Source organism: Bos indicus x Bos taurus, chromosome 22, assembly GCF_003369695.1.
Source record: "Bos indicus x Bos taurus breed Angus x Brahman F1 hybrid chromosome 22, Bos_hybrid_MaternalHap_v2.0, whole genome shotgun sequence".
In the NCBI taxonomy this organism is placed as follows: Eukaryota; Metazoa; Chordata; class Mammalia; order Artiodactyla; family Bovidae; genus Bos; species Bos indicus x Bos taurus.
In genome coordinates this window covers 25755848-25772155 of record NC_040097.1, presented here as the reverse complement: position 1 = coordinate 25772155, position 16308 = coordinate 25755848, and the positions used below count along the sequence as shown (strand labels likewise).

Genomic DNA, 16308 nt, shown 5'->3' with positions numbered 1-16308 from the left:
GAGCGACCCCCTGTGCTCCCCCAACCCCACCAACTGCAGACCAGCATTAATGGACCCTGGGGAGGGGTGCTTGCTCTGTGCAACCCAGCAGCTCAATTGTGTCACCCAGCAGGGAGCCGGCTCACCCATCTCTCGTGCTGGGGAGCCATCAGTTATAAAAGTACCCACCGCAGCGTCTTCACATCCTCCAGGGGGGTTGTGTGGGCACCGCTTGTTTGAGCCTGGCGTTCATGGATGCTCTGACCTCCTGGGTTCTGATCACTGCCTTCTCTCCATCTTTCCCACCTTTCTTTGCCAGGAATGGTAGCCTAGCCCCTCGAATCTAGAAGAGTCTGTGCCTCTAACTTGTGGTTAGGCTTGCCCTGTGGAGCCTCCTTGAAAAATATAATGAGAAACTTGGCAAGTCCAGTTCAGCCTTCAGCCATGCAGCACTGATGGGCCCCCGACTGATATTGGGGTGTGTGGCTCCATGTGACTTGGCCTGACAGCCAGGCCCCTCCCCATTGAGATGCAGAGGATCACACCTGTGTGGTGGGGTGTGCAGGGAGCAGGCTGCCAGGGCAAGGGGAGAAAAGGAGGGAAAAAAATAAGGGGCTTGATCAACTCACCTAGAGGGGAAGATAAAGTCAAGAGGGGCCATGTCAGCTTTGACCAGAAGAGAGAAGCTCTCTGGGCATTTCTGATCCGGAATGCCTCTCTGTGGGTGGGAGTTCAGGTGGAGTGGCTCTCTGTTCCTGACTTTTTCATGTCCTGGCCCAGCTTTGTGCTGCCCTGCGCTGCCCAGATCCAGGGCAGGTTACCTCCCTGTGGTCACAGAACCAAGTCCCCAGCCAGCCCTTAGAAGTGCCTGCCAGTAAAATGGCTCAGCCATCTCCCAGGGGAGCACAGTCCAGATGTGGCCCAAAAGGCGTCCTCAGGTCAGCTTGTTGGGTTGGAACTCCCGGCTGGAATTTCTCCTCCTCCTTTTTCACTGTAGCCAAGGCAGCAGTTGGGAAAGATACGTGTGGCAGTGATAGAGATGCTGGTTAGGGCCAAGCTGCCCTCCCTGCTGTTGGAAGGTGGGGCGGGGGTCTGTTGGCTACTTCATGACAAGTAGAGGCATCGTCTCCACCAACCCCAGCTGATCAGTGAATATTCAAGGTCAGTTTGAACTTGGAAGATAGATTCATACAGTCAACCTGAAAGTCCATGGTATTTGACATTTTCTTCTAAGGTTATCAATTAGCTTCCCAACTAAAAAGTTGATTCTACCTTACACCTCTCACATTTTTCCATAAAAAAATTTTAATTGAATAGTGGATTTTGCCTCAGAGTAGTTTTTTTTTTTTTTCCTGATTAACATTCCCTTGTTCATAAATGTGATAGCAGATATAGGAGACTGAACTAAAGTTGTAAGTCATTCGTTTATTCAACAGATTTATAAAAATTTTACTTTATATTGGAGCTAGTTGAAAAACATGTTTCAGATGTACAGCAGAGTGATTCAGTTACAGCAGAGTGATTCATATACAGATACATATATGCATTCTTCTTCAGATTCTTTTCCCATTTAGATTATTACATAACATAGAGCAGAGTTCCCTGTGCCGTACAGTAGGGCCTTGTTGGTTATCTGTTTTAAATAGAGCAGTGTGTACCTGTCAATCCCAGACTCCCACCCTGTCCTTCCCTGCCGCCCTCCCCCAGTAACCAGAAGCTTGTTCTCTAAGCTTGTGAGTCTTCACCAGATATTGATTGTCTTTTATGTCCTCCACGTGGTCCTAGGTCACTAAATCCCAGCCCTTGTGTAGCTTACATTCTAATGGTGTGATGATCTTGGGACTACTTAATACCTTAGGAAGTTTTGTTTTGTTCTGTTTATAATTAATAGAGTTCTAGAGCAGTTGTAGGTTTACAGGAAAATGGAGCAGAAAATACAGAGACAGCCCTTATCAACCCTGCCCCCTCTCTGGTTTTCACTGTTGTTTACATATTGCATTAGTGTGGTGCTTCGTTATCATTGATGGGCCAGTATTACACTATTGTTAACTAAACCTACAGTTTTCACGAGGGTTCACTGTTTGTGTCGTACATTCTGTGGGCTCTGCAGATGTCTTGTGGTGTGTATTCACCATCACAGTATCAAACTGAGTAGTTTCCTTGCCCCAAACATCCCATGTGCCTCACCTAGTCATTCTTCTCTCCTCCCAACCCCCTAGCAACCACTAGTCTTTCTACTGTCCCTAGTTTTGCCTTTTCCAGAATGTCATGGATTTGGAATCATACAGTAGATTGCGTTTTCTGATTAGCTTCTCCCACTCAGCAATGTACGTTTCCTCAGGAGGTTTTGTTTTTGTCCTGTGCTTGTAGTTTGGATTAGATCCCGACAACTTGCAGTCCTTCGTGACTTGGGTTGCTTTTGACTCCACAGAACTGTAGTGGCCGACCCTTGACTGTGCCTAAGTTGCTTCATTCCAGATGCTGGGCTTCCAGCTCCATGTGAATAAGCTGGTGGGTGGGAGAACCAAGCACGATCTGGTGCATCAAGGTGCCTGGGGACCTCCGATCCCCTTCACACAGAGTTCATTGAAACAGTCTGCTGAAGATCCCAAGGGGAAAGTGACCCTGAAGGAAGTGAACAGGTCAGAAGGTCGGTTGACACAGGCCAGTCCTGCCTTTCAGAGTGGCTGACCCCGCCTGGCGGAGGCTGTTTATCCCGCCACTGGACCGCTCTTGTTTTTTATCCGATCTCCACCTGAATAAACAGATCCGGAACGTCATCTGCAGCCAGGCTGAGAATCGCGCCAAAATTCCCCAGGGAACTGGTGATTCACCAGCAGCGGGTGGGGGGAGAGGGAGTGAGCAAGAGACAGAAGGAGACCTGCTTTTTCGGAGTCTCATTTCCTGTCCAGCAAATAACCCAGGCTGGGCCCTTCTCACAAGGCACTGGTTTCTTGAAGCAAATTATCAATTTATGCAATAAAACAGATGGTTTGAGTTTTCATTTTTAAGATGATGAATGCAAAGCAGCCTAGTGAGAGGGTGATGCTTTTAAATGTCATTCTGCGAAGAGAAACTTTTCTTCAAGTTGGCCGAGGAAAGCTGTTCTGAATTCATGGGTTGTTTAAAAAATCTCTTTATCTTTATTTTCAAGATGCTTATGGGCATTGGTCCCAATGACGGGGATATTCACAGTTTTCTTGCCGATTTTGAGACTTAGAATTGCTCATTCTCTTTTTTTCCCCCCTTTTTGGTGCTCATTAAGCCCCTACTTATAATAAAATTACTCTCTTTGACTCCTGAACAAGATTAGATTGAGCTTTGTTATGCTGTGTGGTCCCAGGCTATATTCCTAATGCTTTACATGGGGAAAGGGTACTGGGAAAGGGACACATCGGGGTGGTGGTGTCTCAGAATGTGGTTTAATGAGCCAGCATGAAACATGGCACTTGGATCAAATGACTTTTCAGATTCATTTCAGCCCTGAGGGATTTGGTTAAAAGGAATGTACCAGTGTCTGCAAAGGCTGAACATAAATGTGTAGCAACGCCACCGTAGACGCTGATGCATGCTAGACCTGCAGGCAAGTACGCACCGAAAGATACGTGCAAAAGGCACGTTCCTGTGCTTGAATGTGGTTTTTGCAGTAACCCAAACTGAAAGCAACTCAGTATCATCAGCAGCAGAATGGAAAATAAATTGCTGTAGAGAAGTACTACATGATGATGAAAAAGAATAAAGTCCTGCTAATGCAACAACAAACAAGATGTTTGTTTCTTGGCAGGAAAGCTATGACAGTCCTAGATAGCATGCTGAAAAGCAGAGACAACTCTGCCAACAAAGGTCCATACCGTCAAGGCTATATGGTCTTACCAGTGGTCATGTATGGTTGTGACAGACCCTAAAGAAGGCGGAGCGTCGAAGAATTGATGCCTTCAAACTGTGGTATTGGAGAAGACTACTGAGAGTCACTTGGACACCAAGGAGAGCAAATCTATCAATCTTAAGCGAAGTCAGCCCTGAATACTGTTTGGAAGGACTGATGCTGAAGCTGAAACTCCAGTATTTTGCTCATCTGATGCAAACAGCTGACTCATTGGAAAAGTCCCTGATGCTAGGGACAATTGAGGGCAGAAGGAGAAGAGGGCATCAGAGGATGAGATGGCTGGATGGCATCACCAATGCAATGGACTTGAACTTAGACCAACTTTGGGAGACGGTGAGGGACAGAGAGGCCTGGTGTGCTGCAATCCATGGGGTTGCAAAGAGACACAGCTGGGCAAGAGCATGGATGGGTCTCATATGTGGAGCGAAAGTAGCCAGATATAAAAGAGTAAATATGGAACAATTCCATGTAGATGAAGCACAGCAATAGGCAAAATTAATCTTAGGTGATAGAACTTACAGTTGCCTTGGAAAGGAATAAATGACAAGGAAAATGACAAGAGGAAGCCTGCTGGGATGTTGAAAATGTCCTGTGTCTGTCATGTGAGTGTAGACCCTTTACTAAAATGCATTGAACTCTATGTTGATCATTTGTGCACTTCTCAGTATGCCTGTGATATTTCAATAAAAGCATTTGCAAACAGAACAGCCCCCCCACACAACACATGGCCTGCTGTATAGTTTTCATATTTTTTATATTTTTCAACAAAGGATAAAAAATACAGGAAAAATATTTTTTATATTTTTCAACAAAGGAGAAATCATGATCTTGTTTGTTCTTGAATGATGAATGTCTTGTAGCCCTTGCAGAAATTCAGTTGGACCCCCAAGGTAGCCATCAGGGCTACTTTGCCCGGCACTGAGTTTTGTGCTAAATCATTAATACCTTGTGCGCACCTTCATCCTCCTCATTGTGATCAGACCTTGGAGCACCTGCTCCAGGTGGGGCATGGGGTTAGGTGCAGAGTCATAGGAAGAGTTCCAGGGCAGCACAGTGATGGACCAGGTGCAAAGTGCTGTGGGTGCTCCAAGGCTGCAGGGCGTGGCGTTTGACTAACCATGTCTGCCAAGGGCACTCTGGGGAATGGACTGGGGCAGGGATGGGAATGGTGCAGGTGTGTTACATTTTTCCCTCCATTTCCGGGCTAGATTGTATGAAACTGTTTCTTAGCCAGAGGTTCAAATGAGGTGAGAGCTATAATTTGAATTTTGCTGATTATTAAAGGCATGATTTTAAGGTAACCCTATGCAAGACATGCTATTTCTAGTAATAGTCATCACTGCAGGAGTTGACCACTGTGAGTCACGACACTTGTCTGGGAGAGCCTGGGGCATGCCTGCTTAGAGTTAGGACTGCTATGTTGGCTAGCTTCAGTGTGTTTCTTTTTGCCTCACTGCAAGAACTAAAAAGAGTGAGGATGCGCAAGTGTGGATCTGTTCTCAGATCACACTGTCAGCCTGCCTGCTCCACTGGCCCCTGTCAGGAACCTGGATCATCATCTGAGGTGCATAATAAATGGTGTAAGCTTAGGTTCCATTTCACTTCTTGAAAGGGTAGAGAAGGCATCAGTGGGGAAGGCATCGATTAGTGAAGTCTGACCTGGGCACTGGAGGGAGCACTGTAGGTTCTGTTGCAGTGAGGCACTTAGCCTCATTTTGCAGGTGATTAAACCAGATCCAAAAAGAGTGATTTGCACAGTTCTAAAGCCAGAATTAGAATCAGAGCTAGAATTAGAATCTGGGTCCCTGCCCCTAGAAACCCAAACTAGTTGCTGAAGTGTAGACCAGAGGTCAGTAAACTACAGAGGGGCAAATCTGGCTCACAGCTTGTTTTTGTAAATAAAGTTTTATTGGAACGCAACCACACTCATTGGTTTACATATTGGCTACTTTTACACCCCAGTGTCAGAGTTGAGTTGTCATGACAGAAACCAAATGACCCCAATAGCCTAAAATATTTAAAATCTGGCTCATTATAGAATACATTGCTGACCCCTGGTGTAGACAGTAGGTGCATAATTTTAGCAACCAGCAATAATCCATTTGACCCCTCTTGACCCTGCCTTCTTTGATCTCCTTGCCGTTTTTTCCTGGCTGTTATCTGTGACATGAGATCTTTCCCACCACTCACAGGACTACCTTGTAAACCCCAGTTTACACAACTGTACTGGAACAGTCACTTACGATAAAAACTTTTAAATGTTGGTTTCAAATGCCTCGGTCTGTTTTCCTGTCTAATTTAACATCAGCTCTGAGAACATGGCCAAGTGGAGAGAGCTTATCTTGCCGCTCGCTGCCTTTGAAGCCTGATTTTATTTGTGAAGCCTTTAACAGGTGTTGGTTTAATAGACTTCTGCCGTATTAAGTTTTCTGTGCCCCAGAGGGCAGCCCAAGGGGGAGACCAACCCTGGATGGACCGCAGGGGGCGTGGTCGGCCCCCCCCGCCCCCTCCCCAAGTCCCTGTCACCAGTTAGAAGTCCTCGCATAGCACTGCCCCCTCCCCTCTCCTCACTCTTTGTAAACCTAAAGGCATCCCTTTGCAGCTTGTCTGCACTGTTCTCTTCTTTCCATCCAGAGTATCCTTAAGAACTTGAGCTTCCTCTGTCTTATTTGCTGAGCTTGGCTCCCCTCGCCCTCTGCAGACTCATTGGTCACGCAGGCCTTTGGGAGGCTGGTACAAAAAAGCAGGCTGGGTTGAGACCGATGACGCAGACCGAGTCTTTGCTGACCTGGGGAGAGGCGGCCAGCATTCACATCTAGCCAAGCTCAGCTGAAGGCTTGCTGATTGACCCTGGGGTGGTGCACTTAAAATTCCGCCTAGAGAGCCTCTTGGACGGGCTGGCATTTCCTCATCCCCTGGGCTCGCATGCTGGCTCCTCTCGTGTCCCAGCTGGGCTGACTGCAGGCAGAGTCCCGATGTTTTCAGCTGTAAAGCAGAGATGATGGCGAAGTAGAGTACCTTCCTTGTGAGATCACATGTGGTTTCATGGAGCCATCACCAGGGCCTGTGACCTACAGGTGTCCAGTAACTGGTCGGCTGTTGTCAAGAAGAGCTTGGACAAAGATTCAGAGGTTATAATGATGACTGTGGGCCTTCTTGAAAACTGGACAGTTAGTTACATTAAAGGACTAATAGGGCCCCTCATAGTACACATGGCAGTAAAAACATGCGGAGTTTTAGAAAAGTAGGACAGCCCTTGAGGCAGCGTGGGAGGCTTCCCCTGCCTGCTGGCTGTTCGCTCTAACCTAGAGGGATGGGTGTCTGGAGCGGGTGTCCCGAGGGGGCGGTTTAGTGAGTTGGGTCAGGGGTGTGGGCCTGAGGCCCACTTGCTACTAGGAGTGAGAAAGGGGATTGTTGGGGACCCATCATATCTCTAGCCCCCCACCCTGAGTCCTGCAGAAGCTTCAGTCTGGGATTTTGAAGCACAGCGCCCCAAAGAGCCCCATCTCTCAGTGTCAGGGTTTTTTATACTCTCCAGCTGGAACAGACTCATGTCGTGCATGAAGCTAAGAGTGAGATCTCTGAGTCAGCTCTCTGCTCCCTAGAGAGGAATTGGTCCAGCCTGTTTGCATTGAAATGTGGCAGACAAATAGGAAACCATATTCCTTCTCTTTCCAGAGCACCTCCCACAAACTAGATACTGATCCTGGCTCTGAGGATACAGATTTGGCTAATAAAAACAAGAACTCATTTATTGAGAACTTGCTTCATGTCAGGTCATGTCAGCCCAAGGGGCATAGAAACTTGACACCCCACGTTATAGCAGTTCACACCTGTAAGTGGTGTAATGGGGATTCGAACTCAGGCAGGGCTCTGCTCGTGGCATGTTCCAGCCCATGAAGAACAGCTGGCCTTGGGTGAAATTGCTGGGGTCCACAGAAACATCCAACAAGATGTGATTCTTGCTCTGTGAGAGAAGGGAGACGACCTGTGGGGTCAGCTTTTCTGAACATGAGGAATTTGGGAAGAGTTTGGTCAGGGCACTGGGCTAGAGTCTAGAGCAGAGAGACCAGACCTGGGGGAGAAGATGACGTGCAAGAAGCTCTGAAGTCACTGTGGGCTAGGTCATTTGCCTCTGAGCAGAGTTCCCACAGAGCAATTGGCTAACTTTCCTTCATGTTTCTTGATTATACTCATCTGCTTGCATGGTTTTCTTCTACTTAAATGTTGTGGAATGCTGTGCTAAATTGCTTCAGTTGTGTCTGACTCTTTGCAACGCTATGGACAGTAGCCTGCCAGGCTCTTCTGTCCATAGGATTCTACAGGCAAGAACACTGGAGTGGGTTACCATTTCCTACTCCAGAGGCTCTTTCCAACCCAGAGGTCGAACCCACGTCACTTTCGTCTCCCGCGTTGTCAGGTGGGTTCTTTACCTCTAGTGCCACCTACTTAAGTGTTCAGGTGAGTCCCAAATCTGTGTCTAGGTTCCGCCTTTCTGAATGAAGTCATTGTTCATTCTTTGTGATTCCTTCAACAAGTATTTACTGAGGACCTACTATGTGCCTCACACTATCCTAGTGGCTGGAGACACAGTAGTAGTCAAAACAGACAAACATCTCTCCCTTCAGGGAGCTACATCCTGAGGAGAGAGAAGATGTTAAACTAGAAATTAACAAAGTACTGGGAGTATTAGATGATAGAAATATTATGAGAAATAAAGCAGGCAAAAAAGTGGAAAGTGTGAATGAGTGTGTGTGTGTGTGTGTGCGTGTGCGTGCGTGTATTTGTATGTGTGTGAGGGAAAGAAATTAGGAGGCAGAGGCTTATAGTTTTAGAGAATGTTGCCCAGGCCACCTCATTGAAAAGGTGACGTGTGAACAAAGATGGAAAGGAAGTGAAGGCACGGGACCTGCGAATCTCTGGGGGAAGAGCATTCCAAGCCGTGGGAAAGGCATTTGCAAAGATCCTCAGGCAGGATCCTGCCTGCCGCGTCCAAGGGCCAGCATTCTGGGCAGGGTACAAAGCGGAAGGGTAGGAAGTGAGGCAGCAAGGCAGGTGTGTGGCAGCTCACGTGGGCCTTGGAGGCTGTTGTGTGGACTTAGTCCTAAGTGAGACACGGAGCTGTTATTCGAGTTTTAGCCAAATACATCCTGTGAATTGCTTTGATTTTTCTTTTTCTTTGTTTTGTTTGTAAACTGTAGTAATATACACATTATGTATAATTTACCATCTTAATCATTTAGGTGTACAGTTCAGTAGTGGTAAGTACACTCGTGTTGTGTAACCAGTCTCCAGAGCTTTCTCCATCTTGGAAAATGAAAACTCCACCCCTGTTAAACCATTCCCCATGCCCCAACCCCAGCCCCTGGCAACCAGCACCACCCCGCTTTCTGTCTCAATGCATGTGACTGCTCTAGGCACGTCGTGGAAGTGGGATCATGAGGTATTTGTCTCTTGTGACCTGCGTTTTCCACTTACTGTAGTGTCCTCAGGATCCATCCATGCTGTAATGAGTGTCAGAACTTCCTTCTAAGGCCGAGTAACAGTCCACTCTCCGTACACCTGTCAGGCGTGTCCATCCGTCCACTCATCCATTGGCTGAGCTGCTTCACCTGTTGGCTGCTGTGAATGATGCTGCTGTGATCCTGGGTGTACAGATCACTGTGCGGTCCACTTTCATTTCTTTTGGATGTATACCCAGTAGGATTCCTGGGGCCCATGCTGGTAATTCTGTGCCTACTTTGTGGAAGAACCACTGTACCATTGTCTGCAGCAACAGTACCAGGATCCCAGCTTCTGCACACCCTCTCCCACACGTACTGTTCCTGTTTTTGTTTGGTCTTTAATAGTGGTCATGCTGTAGGTATGGGGCACTAACTCATTGAGTTTACCTAATGAACAGTGATGCTGAGTATCTTTTTGTGTGCTCATTTGTCATTTGTTTATCATCTTTGGAGAAATGTCTCTTCAAGGCCTTTACCCATGTTTTATTTGACTTGTTGGGGTTTCTTGTGTGTTGGTCGCTGAGTTGTAGCTCCTGTGTGTTCTGGTTATTTTCTGCTTATCAGATACATGGTTTGTGAATGTTTTCTCCCATTTTGAGAGATGCCCTGACAGGATTTCTCTGGATGTTGAGTTGAGAGTAGGTCGGAAAGGGCTAAAGATGGAAGGGGTAGCCCGTTACCTCATTATTGTTCTGTACTCGCTAAGTTGTGTCTGACTCTTTGTGGCCCTGGGGACTATACCCACCAGGCTTCTATCCATGGGATTTTCCAAGCTAAAATACTGGACTGGGTTGCCATTTCCTTTTCCAGGGGATCTTCCTAACCCAAGGATCGAACCCATGGCTCCTGTCACATCTCCTGTGTTGTAGGCAGATTCTTTACCACTGAGCCACCAGGAAAACCAAGTCACCTGGTTTTCTTAATATTTCTGAACTAGAAAATTGCGCATCACCATTCTGTGGTGTCCAGATCCTGTGGCCCTGTCTCTGTTGCCACCACCTCTTGCCTGGTCCCCTGGAACACAGACACCCTACTCCTCAGAGGCTCTTGAGGCCCCGCCTCTGCTTCTGCCCTGCCCATCTCCTGCCTGCATCCACAACCCCCAACCCCGGAGCTGGCCCCGCCGCAAAATCCACCCCAGCTCCCCTCTTCCTCCTGGCAGATCTCACCCATCCTCACTCCCACGCTCCGTTGTTCCCCATCTCCATGGCTGCCTCTTCTGCTCACCAGGGAACTCTTTCCAGCGTGTGAAAGAGACCCGTCTTCATCACAGCATCCTTCCTCCAGCCCGGGCCTGGCACAGAGCGGGGCCCAGATCGTGTTTGATTCAGTGAATAAATACACAGAGGAGAAAGAAGAAAGAAGGTGTAGGATGAAAGAGACAGGGAAGACGGAGCGGGGGAGCACTGGGGGTGGCCGCAGCTGTCCCGTGGCCCCTTGGACTGTGTACGGTTGGTCCCCCTTTGTGCGACTTGGGGCCAGCGGCGCCCCCCTCTTCTTTCCTTAGGCCTTCTTTTTCCTGGCTCCCTGGTACTGCATTCAGAGTTCCTGGATGGGGCTCAGCTCTGTTCCCTTTATTTCTCCTTCTTTTTTCCCATACTTTACATAATAAAGGTTTCCTTTTCTATTCTTTTTTTTTTCCTTTTTATTTGGAAGTCAGAAAACTGAAGAGACTATCTTTATTAACAACTTAATAAAGAACTCAAAGGAAGTAGTTTGGTGGGGGGAGCATGGAAGAAAAAGTGGCCTTTCACTCCAGGGAGATTTTGCTATGTGTAAAGGGAGCTGTACCCTCGTAAATGGGTTTTCAGGTTCAAGGCCTGGGAGAGATGGGAAGAAAACAAAGGCATCAGTGAGAAGGCCCAGAGCTTCTGGGAAAGAGGGCCTTGTTTATGCCTGTTGGAACCGATCTGGTCAAGTGTTTGTTTAAAAAAGATGCCACTTGGTGAGCGACGCCTGGCTCCCTTGTGTCGTGTTCAAGACTGCTTGGATTGGCTGGAGCCCCCAAAACTGTTTACTCAGAAGCTGGCCCCAGTGAGCGCGTGGGACCAGAAGCACAGCGCCCAGCTCCACAGGGTCTGAAATATCTGGATACCAGGATCCGGGCTGTGGCGGCTTGAATCCACCAGGCAGGGCCAGACGCACAAGGGGGCTGGCCTGCTCCCTCCAGCCTTGGTTAGCATTTGTCGGATTTCTGCGGATTAGTAAATACTGGTTGGTGGGTGATTGAAACCGTGGTATTTGTTAGAAAGAGGATCCAAGGACAAACACGTCTCGGAGGGAGGTGAACACTGAACACACATGTGAATGTCCGCCAAACACAGCAGTGTGGTTCAGGCGGGACCATCCATATCCCTAAAGTAAGGAGACGTGGCCCCATCTTCCAGATGAGGAAACTTGAGGAACAGAGCTGTCAAGAGGGTGGGGTCAGAGGTGCAGGGCATTCGATTCCAGTTAGACACAGCGCTGAATTCCCGTTTCCCTTATTAGGTTGGCAGGATTCTGCCCTTTTTTTTTTTTTTTTAAATCCCTTGTGCCTGTCGACACGCCTGGTACATGGTAGGTGTCGGTAAAATGTGAAGTGTGTAATGATGCGCTCAGTTGGAGTAAATTGGATGCTGGCCTCTGGTGCCCACATTCTTGTGAGTGATGGGGTTGGCCTGGATTCTGAAGATTTTAGACACGAGCAGCCTCAAAAGCTGGCTGGTTGCATGGGGCACATCCTTTGTGGGAAAGTGTACTAGTGAGTTCTGAGTTCTGGTCATGCCAGGCTGCTCTCCACACGGCCAAAATATCACCCCTATGTTCCTGTCCTTGGGGAGAGCAGCCTGGCTTAGAACTTGGGCAGACAAACTTGTCACAGGCAAAGAATCTGATGGTCTGTCTAGCTTCCGGCCTGCAGGTAATAACCTGATGGAAAGAAGGATGGGAGACCTCATTTGCGAGTGTCATAGCATTTATAATTCTCTGAAACTGCAGGGGGAAAAAATGTCTACAAGTGTGGAGGAAAATAGTTTCTTTGCAAAATGACGTGTTGGATTCACCTGCCTTGTGTGTTTTAGGCAACACAACAGGATTCGCAGCGTGGAGGGGAGGCAGCTGAAGGCTTACCTTTCCTTGCACGTGCTGGATCTCAGCGCCAACAACATCACAGAGATCCGGAGTACCTGCTTCCCACACGGCCTGCCCCTCACGGAGCTGTAAGTGCGTCGGGTCCGCCCGCAGCACCCAGGTCTGGACGCTGGTGGATGCCCGGCTGAGTCCGTGGGCCGGGCACATGCCTCCCATCTGTGCCCTCAGCCGGGCAGGGGCCCCAGGTCCACAGTCCTCTGTTAGCCTGTTTCCGGCATGTCTACGTCAGCGGTGCTGTTCTGACTGTACTCGTGGGCCAGGGAGCTGACGTGGGGAGAGGCTCAGTAGCCTAACAGACGGACCATCTCAGAGCACCATCTCGCACTAAAACACGTGGCTGTGTGGACCACAGAGCCGGTTTTCTTCCTCCTTCCCTGCGCTGCCCCCTAGGAGAGCTTAGAGAAAAGATTGGGAGCAGTTGGGTGAGTGACAGCAGAGGGCAGCCTCTCTGCAGAGACTCAGCCAGCCAGTGCTCAGCCATCCTCTGGGTGCTCTCGACCTTCTTTGTCTGATCGTTGGTCTGTTTCTGTTCTGCCCTGTCTCACACCCGCTGATGGCAGACAGAAGAAAAACAGGCAAAACCTAGTTAACCTGCTGCTTGTTGGTAGGAAAATAGTATTTTAGGGAAGAAACTGAAAACTCAGCTAAAGGCGTCTTCAGATGACATGCGAGCCCTCATCTCCTGGGTTACTACTGAGTACTCTAAGGGTGTTTGTGAGGTTGGTTTATGGGTCATTGTGACCCATCAGTTCAGAGACCAAGGCCGGGCGCACAGATTTTTAAGACGCCCAAGGAGCCGAACAGTCTCTTTCTTAGGATGCATATGGGTGCCCGAGGTGGAAGTGGGAGGCCTTGGCCGATCCTTCAGCTGATGGAGTGGCCGATCCTTCAGCCCCCAGTGGGGCTTCTTAAAGAGGTCCGGCCACCCACCACCACCCTGCTTGGGACAAAAACACCTCCCCTGCTGAACCGCCTCGCAGTGACCTTCTCTCTCTCTGCACGAAAGTAGGGGGACTCTGTGTTTTGGCAGAAGCTGGCCGGTATATCTTCATCACACAGACTGTTCTTTAATCTGGAGTGTTAAGAACAAACAGTCCAGCTCCGTTTGCAAAGAATCCTCACGTGCCCTGTACTGGGCCTCTGCCGGATGGAGACGAAGAATGCCTCCTTCCCTTCCCAGCTCTGATGTAGAAAATTCTCTCTGGTCTTAGCTCTTTTGTTAAAGGCACAACAAGCAGCATCGGTCCAGGGAAGGTGGAAGGAGAAGTGTTGTGGCCCCGCTTCCCTTCCCTCTTCCCCGCTGGGAACCATTCGTGCAGCTCTCCTTCACTAGAATGTTGCTCTGACACATTTGAAATGTTTAAAATGAAATGTTTTATGCACATTTAGAAGTCATACAATGGGATCCACTTCAGAATTAAAGGCCGTTTCCCCAAATTGTGAAACCCTCTCCGACCTTGCCTCACAGTGGACTTTCTGCTTCCTGAGGCTCTTCTCACCAACCTTGAACCCTGCCCCTTGGGTAGCAGCTGGCAAGGAGGGATTCCTGCAGCGGCCCAGCTGGAGTGGAGGTCATTGACTTCCTCCTGGGGTAGTCACCCTGGCTGAAAGCAGGGTGAGCTCTGGGCTCGAACAAGCCAGGCTTCTGTCACGTCTGAAGAAGACAGTCCTAATACCTGAGGCTGGGAGTGAAGATGGGCTTTGCAGCCTCAGAATGACAAATGTCTCGTTGGAAACCCAGCCTGCTGGGTGTGTTGTAGCTTGTTTTCCCAACTCAGCCAGGTCTGGCGTCTGTAACAGGACAAGGAAGGCCTCCTACTGACCCCTGCATTTTCTCTCCTGAATCCTTCCAGCAACCTGGCAAGCAACCGGATCAGCACCCTGGAATCAGGAGCATTTGATGGTCTGTCACGGTCACTGCTGACGCTTCGGTTGAGCAAAAACAGGATCACCCAGCTTCCTGTGAAAGCATTCAAGTTACCCCGGCTGACACAACTGTGAGTCCAGAGACCTGCGCCGTAATTAAGCTTAGCCAAACTTTATGGGGACCAGAGTTCCCCCAGGAGCTCGTTCCAAATGCACCCGCTTCCCCTGCTCCCCTTCAATCGGGCTCTGCATAAACTACCATTAATGGCCGTGCAGCAGCACCTAATAAAAGCAAATTAGACGCTGGGTCTGGAGCCTGCAGACCGCCCCAGGTTGCTGAAAAAAGATCCTCTGAGGATACGCAGGCCAGTCCTCTTCAGCACTTCCCAAAACGCAGTTGAGGAACCCTGCTGCTTAGCTGACCCTGGCTAATACATGGCCTGTGTAGACTGGGGTCCTTATTTATTTCGAGCTTTCTGTGTTTTTGTTTTTTGTAAGGAACCCATGTCATCTCTCCAGTGGCCTTTATGGGGTCCAGTGCTGCTTGAGCAGTTAAGAGAGGAACTTAGTGTAGCCAGAGGTAGGAAGCAAGAGATGGGTCATCTCCTCGGTCTCATAAGGTAGTTGATTGGGTTTTTGGTTTTTTTTTTTTTTGGTAAAGAAAGGATGTGTCTGTTTAGTTTTTTGACTACCACAGCTGACCGCACTCCTAGAATGGCCCAGGGTTTGGATTCAAGAAAACCTTTATTTACCAAAACCTGATGGACTGCCTGTTCTTCGGATTTTTGCCTTTCCAGTGTCCTTTTTTTGAATAGGAGAAAAATGTATTTCAGGAGAATACACTGATACTGGAGCTTTCGTTTAAGCAGAACAGATTGCTCAGGGGCAGGTATGGCGGCAAGACGGGGTGCCCCCTGCCCTCTCACTGCTGTGCTTCTCCCGCACACCCAGGCAGAGGGTCCCGAGAGCCTCCCTGATGCTCAGAATCTGGTGTGCGTCATGAGACACTGCAGAAGAATTTGGGGAAAACCGAGGGCTCACTGCTCAGGCTGTGTTCTCCCTTCCCGAGTGTTACCAATGTAGCCAGCTCACCCAGATTCCTAAAATCTTCTGGTTCACTGAGGTCTCATCCCCGGAGGCCAGAGGCCCATGAGTGTGCTTCATGGTGGGTCCAGGCACCTCCTCCCGAATGCAGTTGGTGGGAAGTTGCCACCAGTATCCAGTTGTTCGAGTTTTCCTGGGTTGACACATCTGGTGGGGGTTTCTGCTGCTGAGCTAAGAGATGGCTCACCTAAGACGTTCATATCCTGAGTCACACCCTGTCCTCACTGCAGAGTCACGGTTATGGGAGAGGAAATAGGAGTGCTTACTCATTCTAGGGTGCAAGGGGGCCAGCTTCTAGGAGCCCTGGGCTCCCTGTCACACGTTAACAGTGGCTGGTTGGTGTCTTCGGCACACGGGCTTCCATGGTATGTCTGTGCTTCCCAGGACCTCCTACTGAGATTGTCCCAGGAGACTGCCTGGTGAGGGCTGTGGGGGGTGCATGGGTAGCGGATGCTCTGAACTGCTGGCCTCGTCTCTTTAGGGACCTCAATCGGAATCGGATTCGGCTGATCGAGGGCCTGACGTTCCAGGGGCTCGACAGTTTGGAGGTGCTGAGGCTCCAGCGAAACAACATCAGCAAACTGACGGACGGCGCCTTCTGGGGGCTGGCCAGGATGCACGCGCTGTGAGTCAGAGCCAGGCGCCAGGGCTTCAGCAGGGCCTTGAGTGATCCTCTAGGGCCCAGCCCCTGCCCTTTGGGACCTCAGCGAGGGCTCTCCTCTGTGTCTTTGGGATCTTTTGCTACCCCTGTGGTGTTATCTTGCAGGCTAGGATAGTCTCTTGGGGGAGTTTCAGAGGATTTGGTAAAGGGAGCTTGTTGGTGAGGATGGAAGGCAG

General features: G+C 49.2%; 1 protein-coding gene across 2 annotated transcripts in view; it reads left to right on the top strand.

The window, feature by feature from the left end:
* LRIG1 (leucine rich repeats and immunoglobulin like domains 1) overlaps window positions 1-16308 on the top strand; it is a 115232-nt gene that overhangs the window by 69385 nt on the left and 29539 nt on the right. For both annotated transcript variants that reach the window (XM_027522465.1, XM_027522464.1), the window contains exons 4-6: window positions 12432-12569; window positions 14355-14498; window positions 15953-16096. In XM_027522465.1, the coding sequence (XP_027378266.1) occupies window positions 12432-12569; window positions 14355-14498; window positions 15953-16096 (426 nt within the window). The remainder of the gene's footprint in view (window positions 1-12431; window positions 12570-14354; window positions 14499-15952; window positions 16097-16308) is intronic.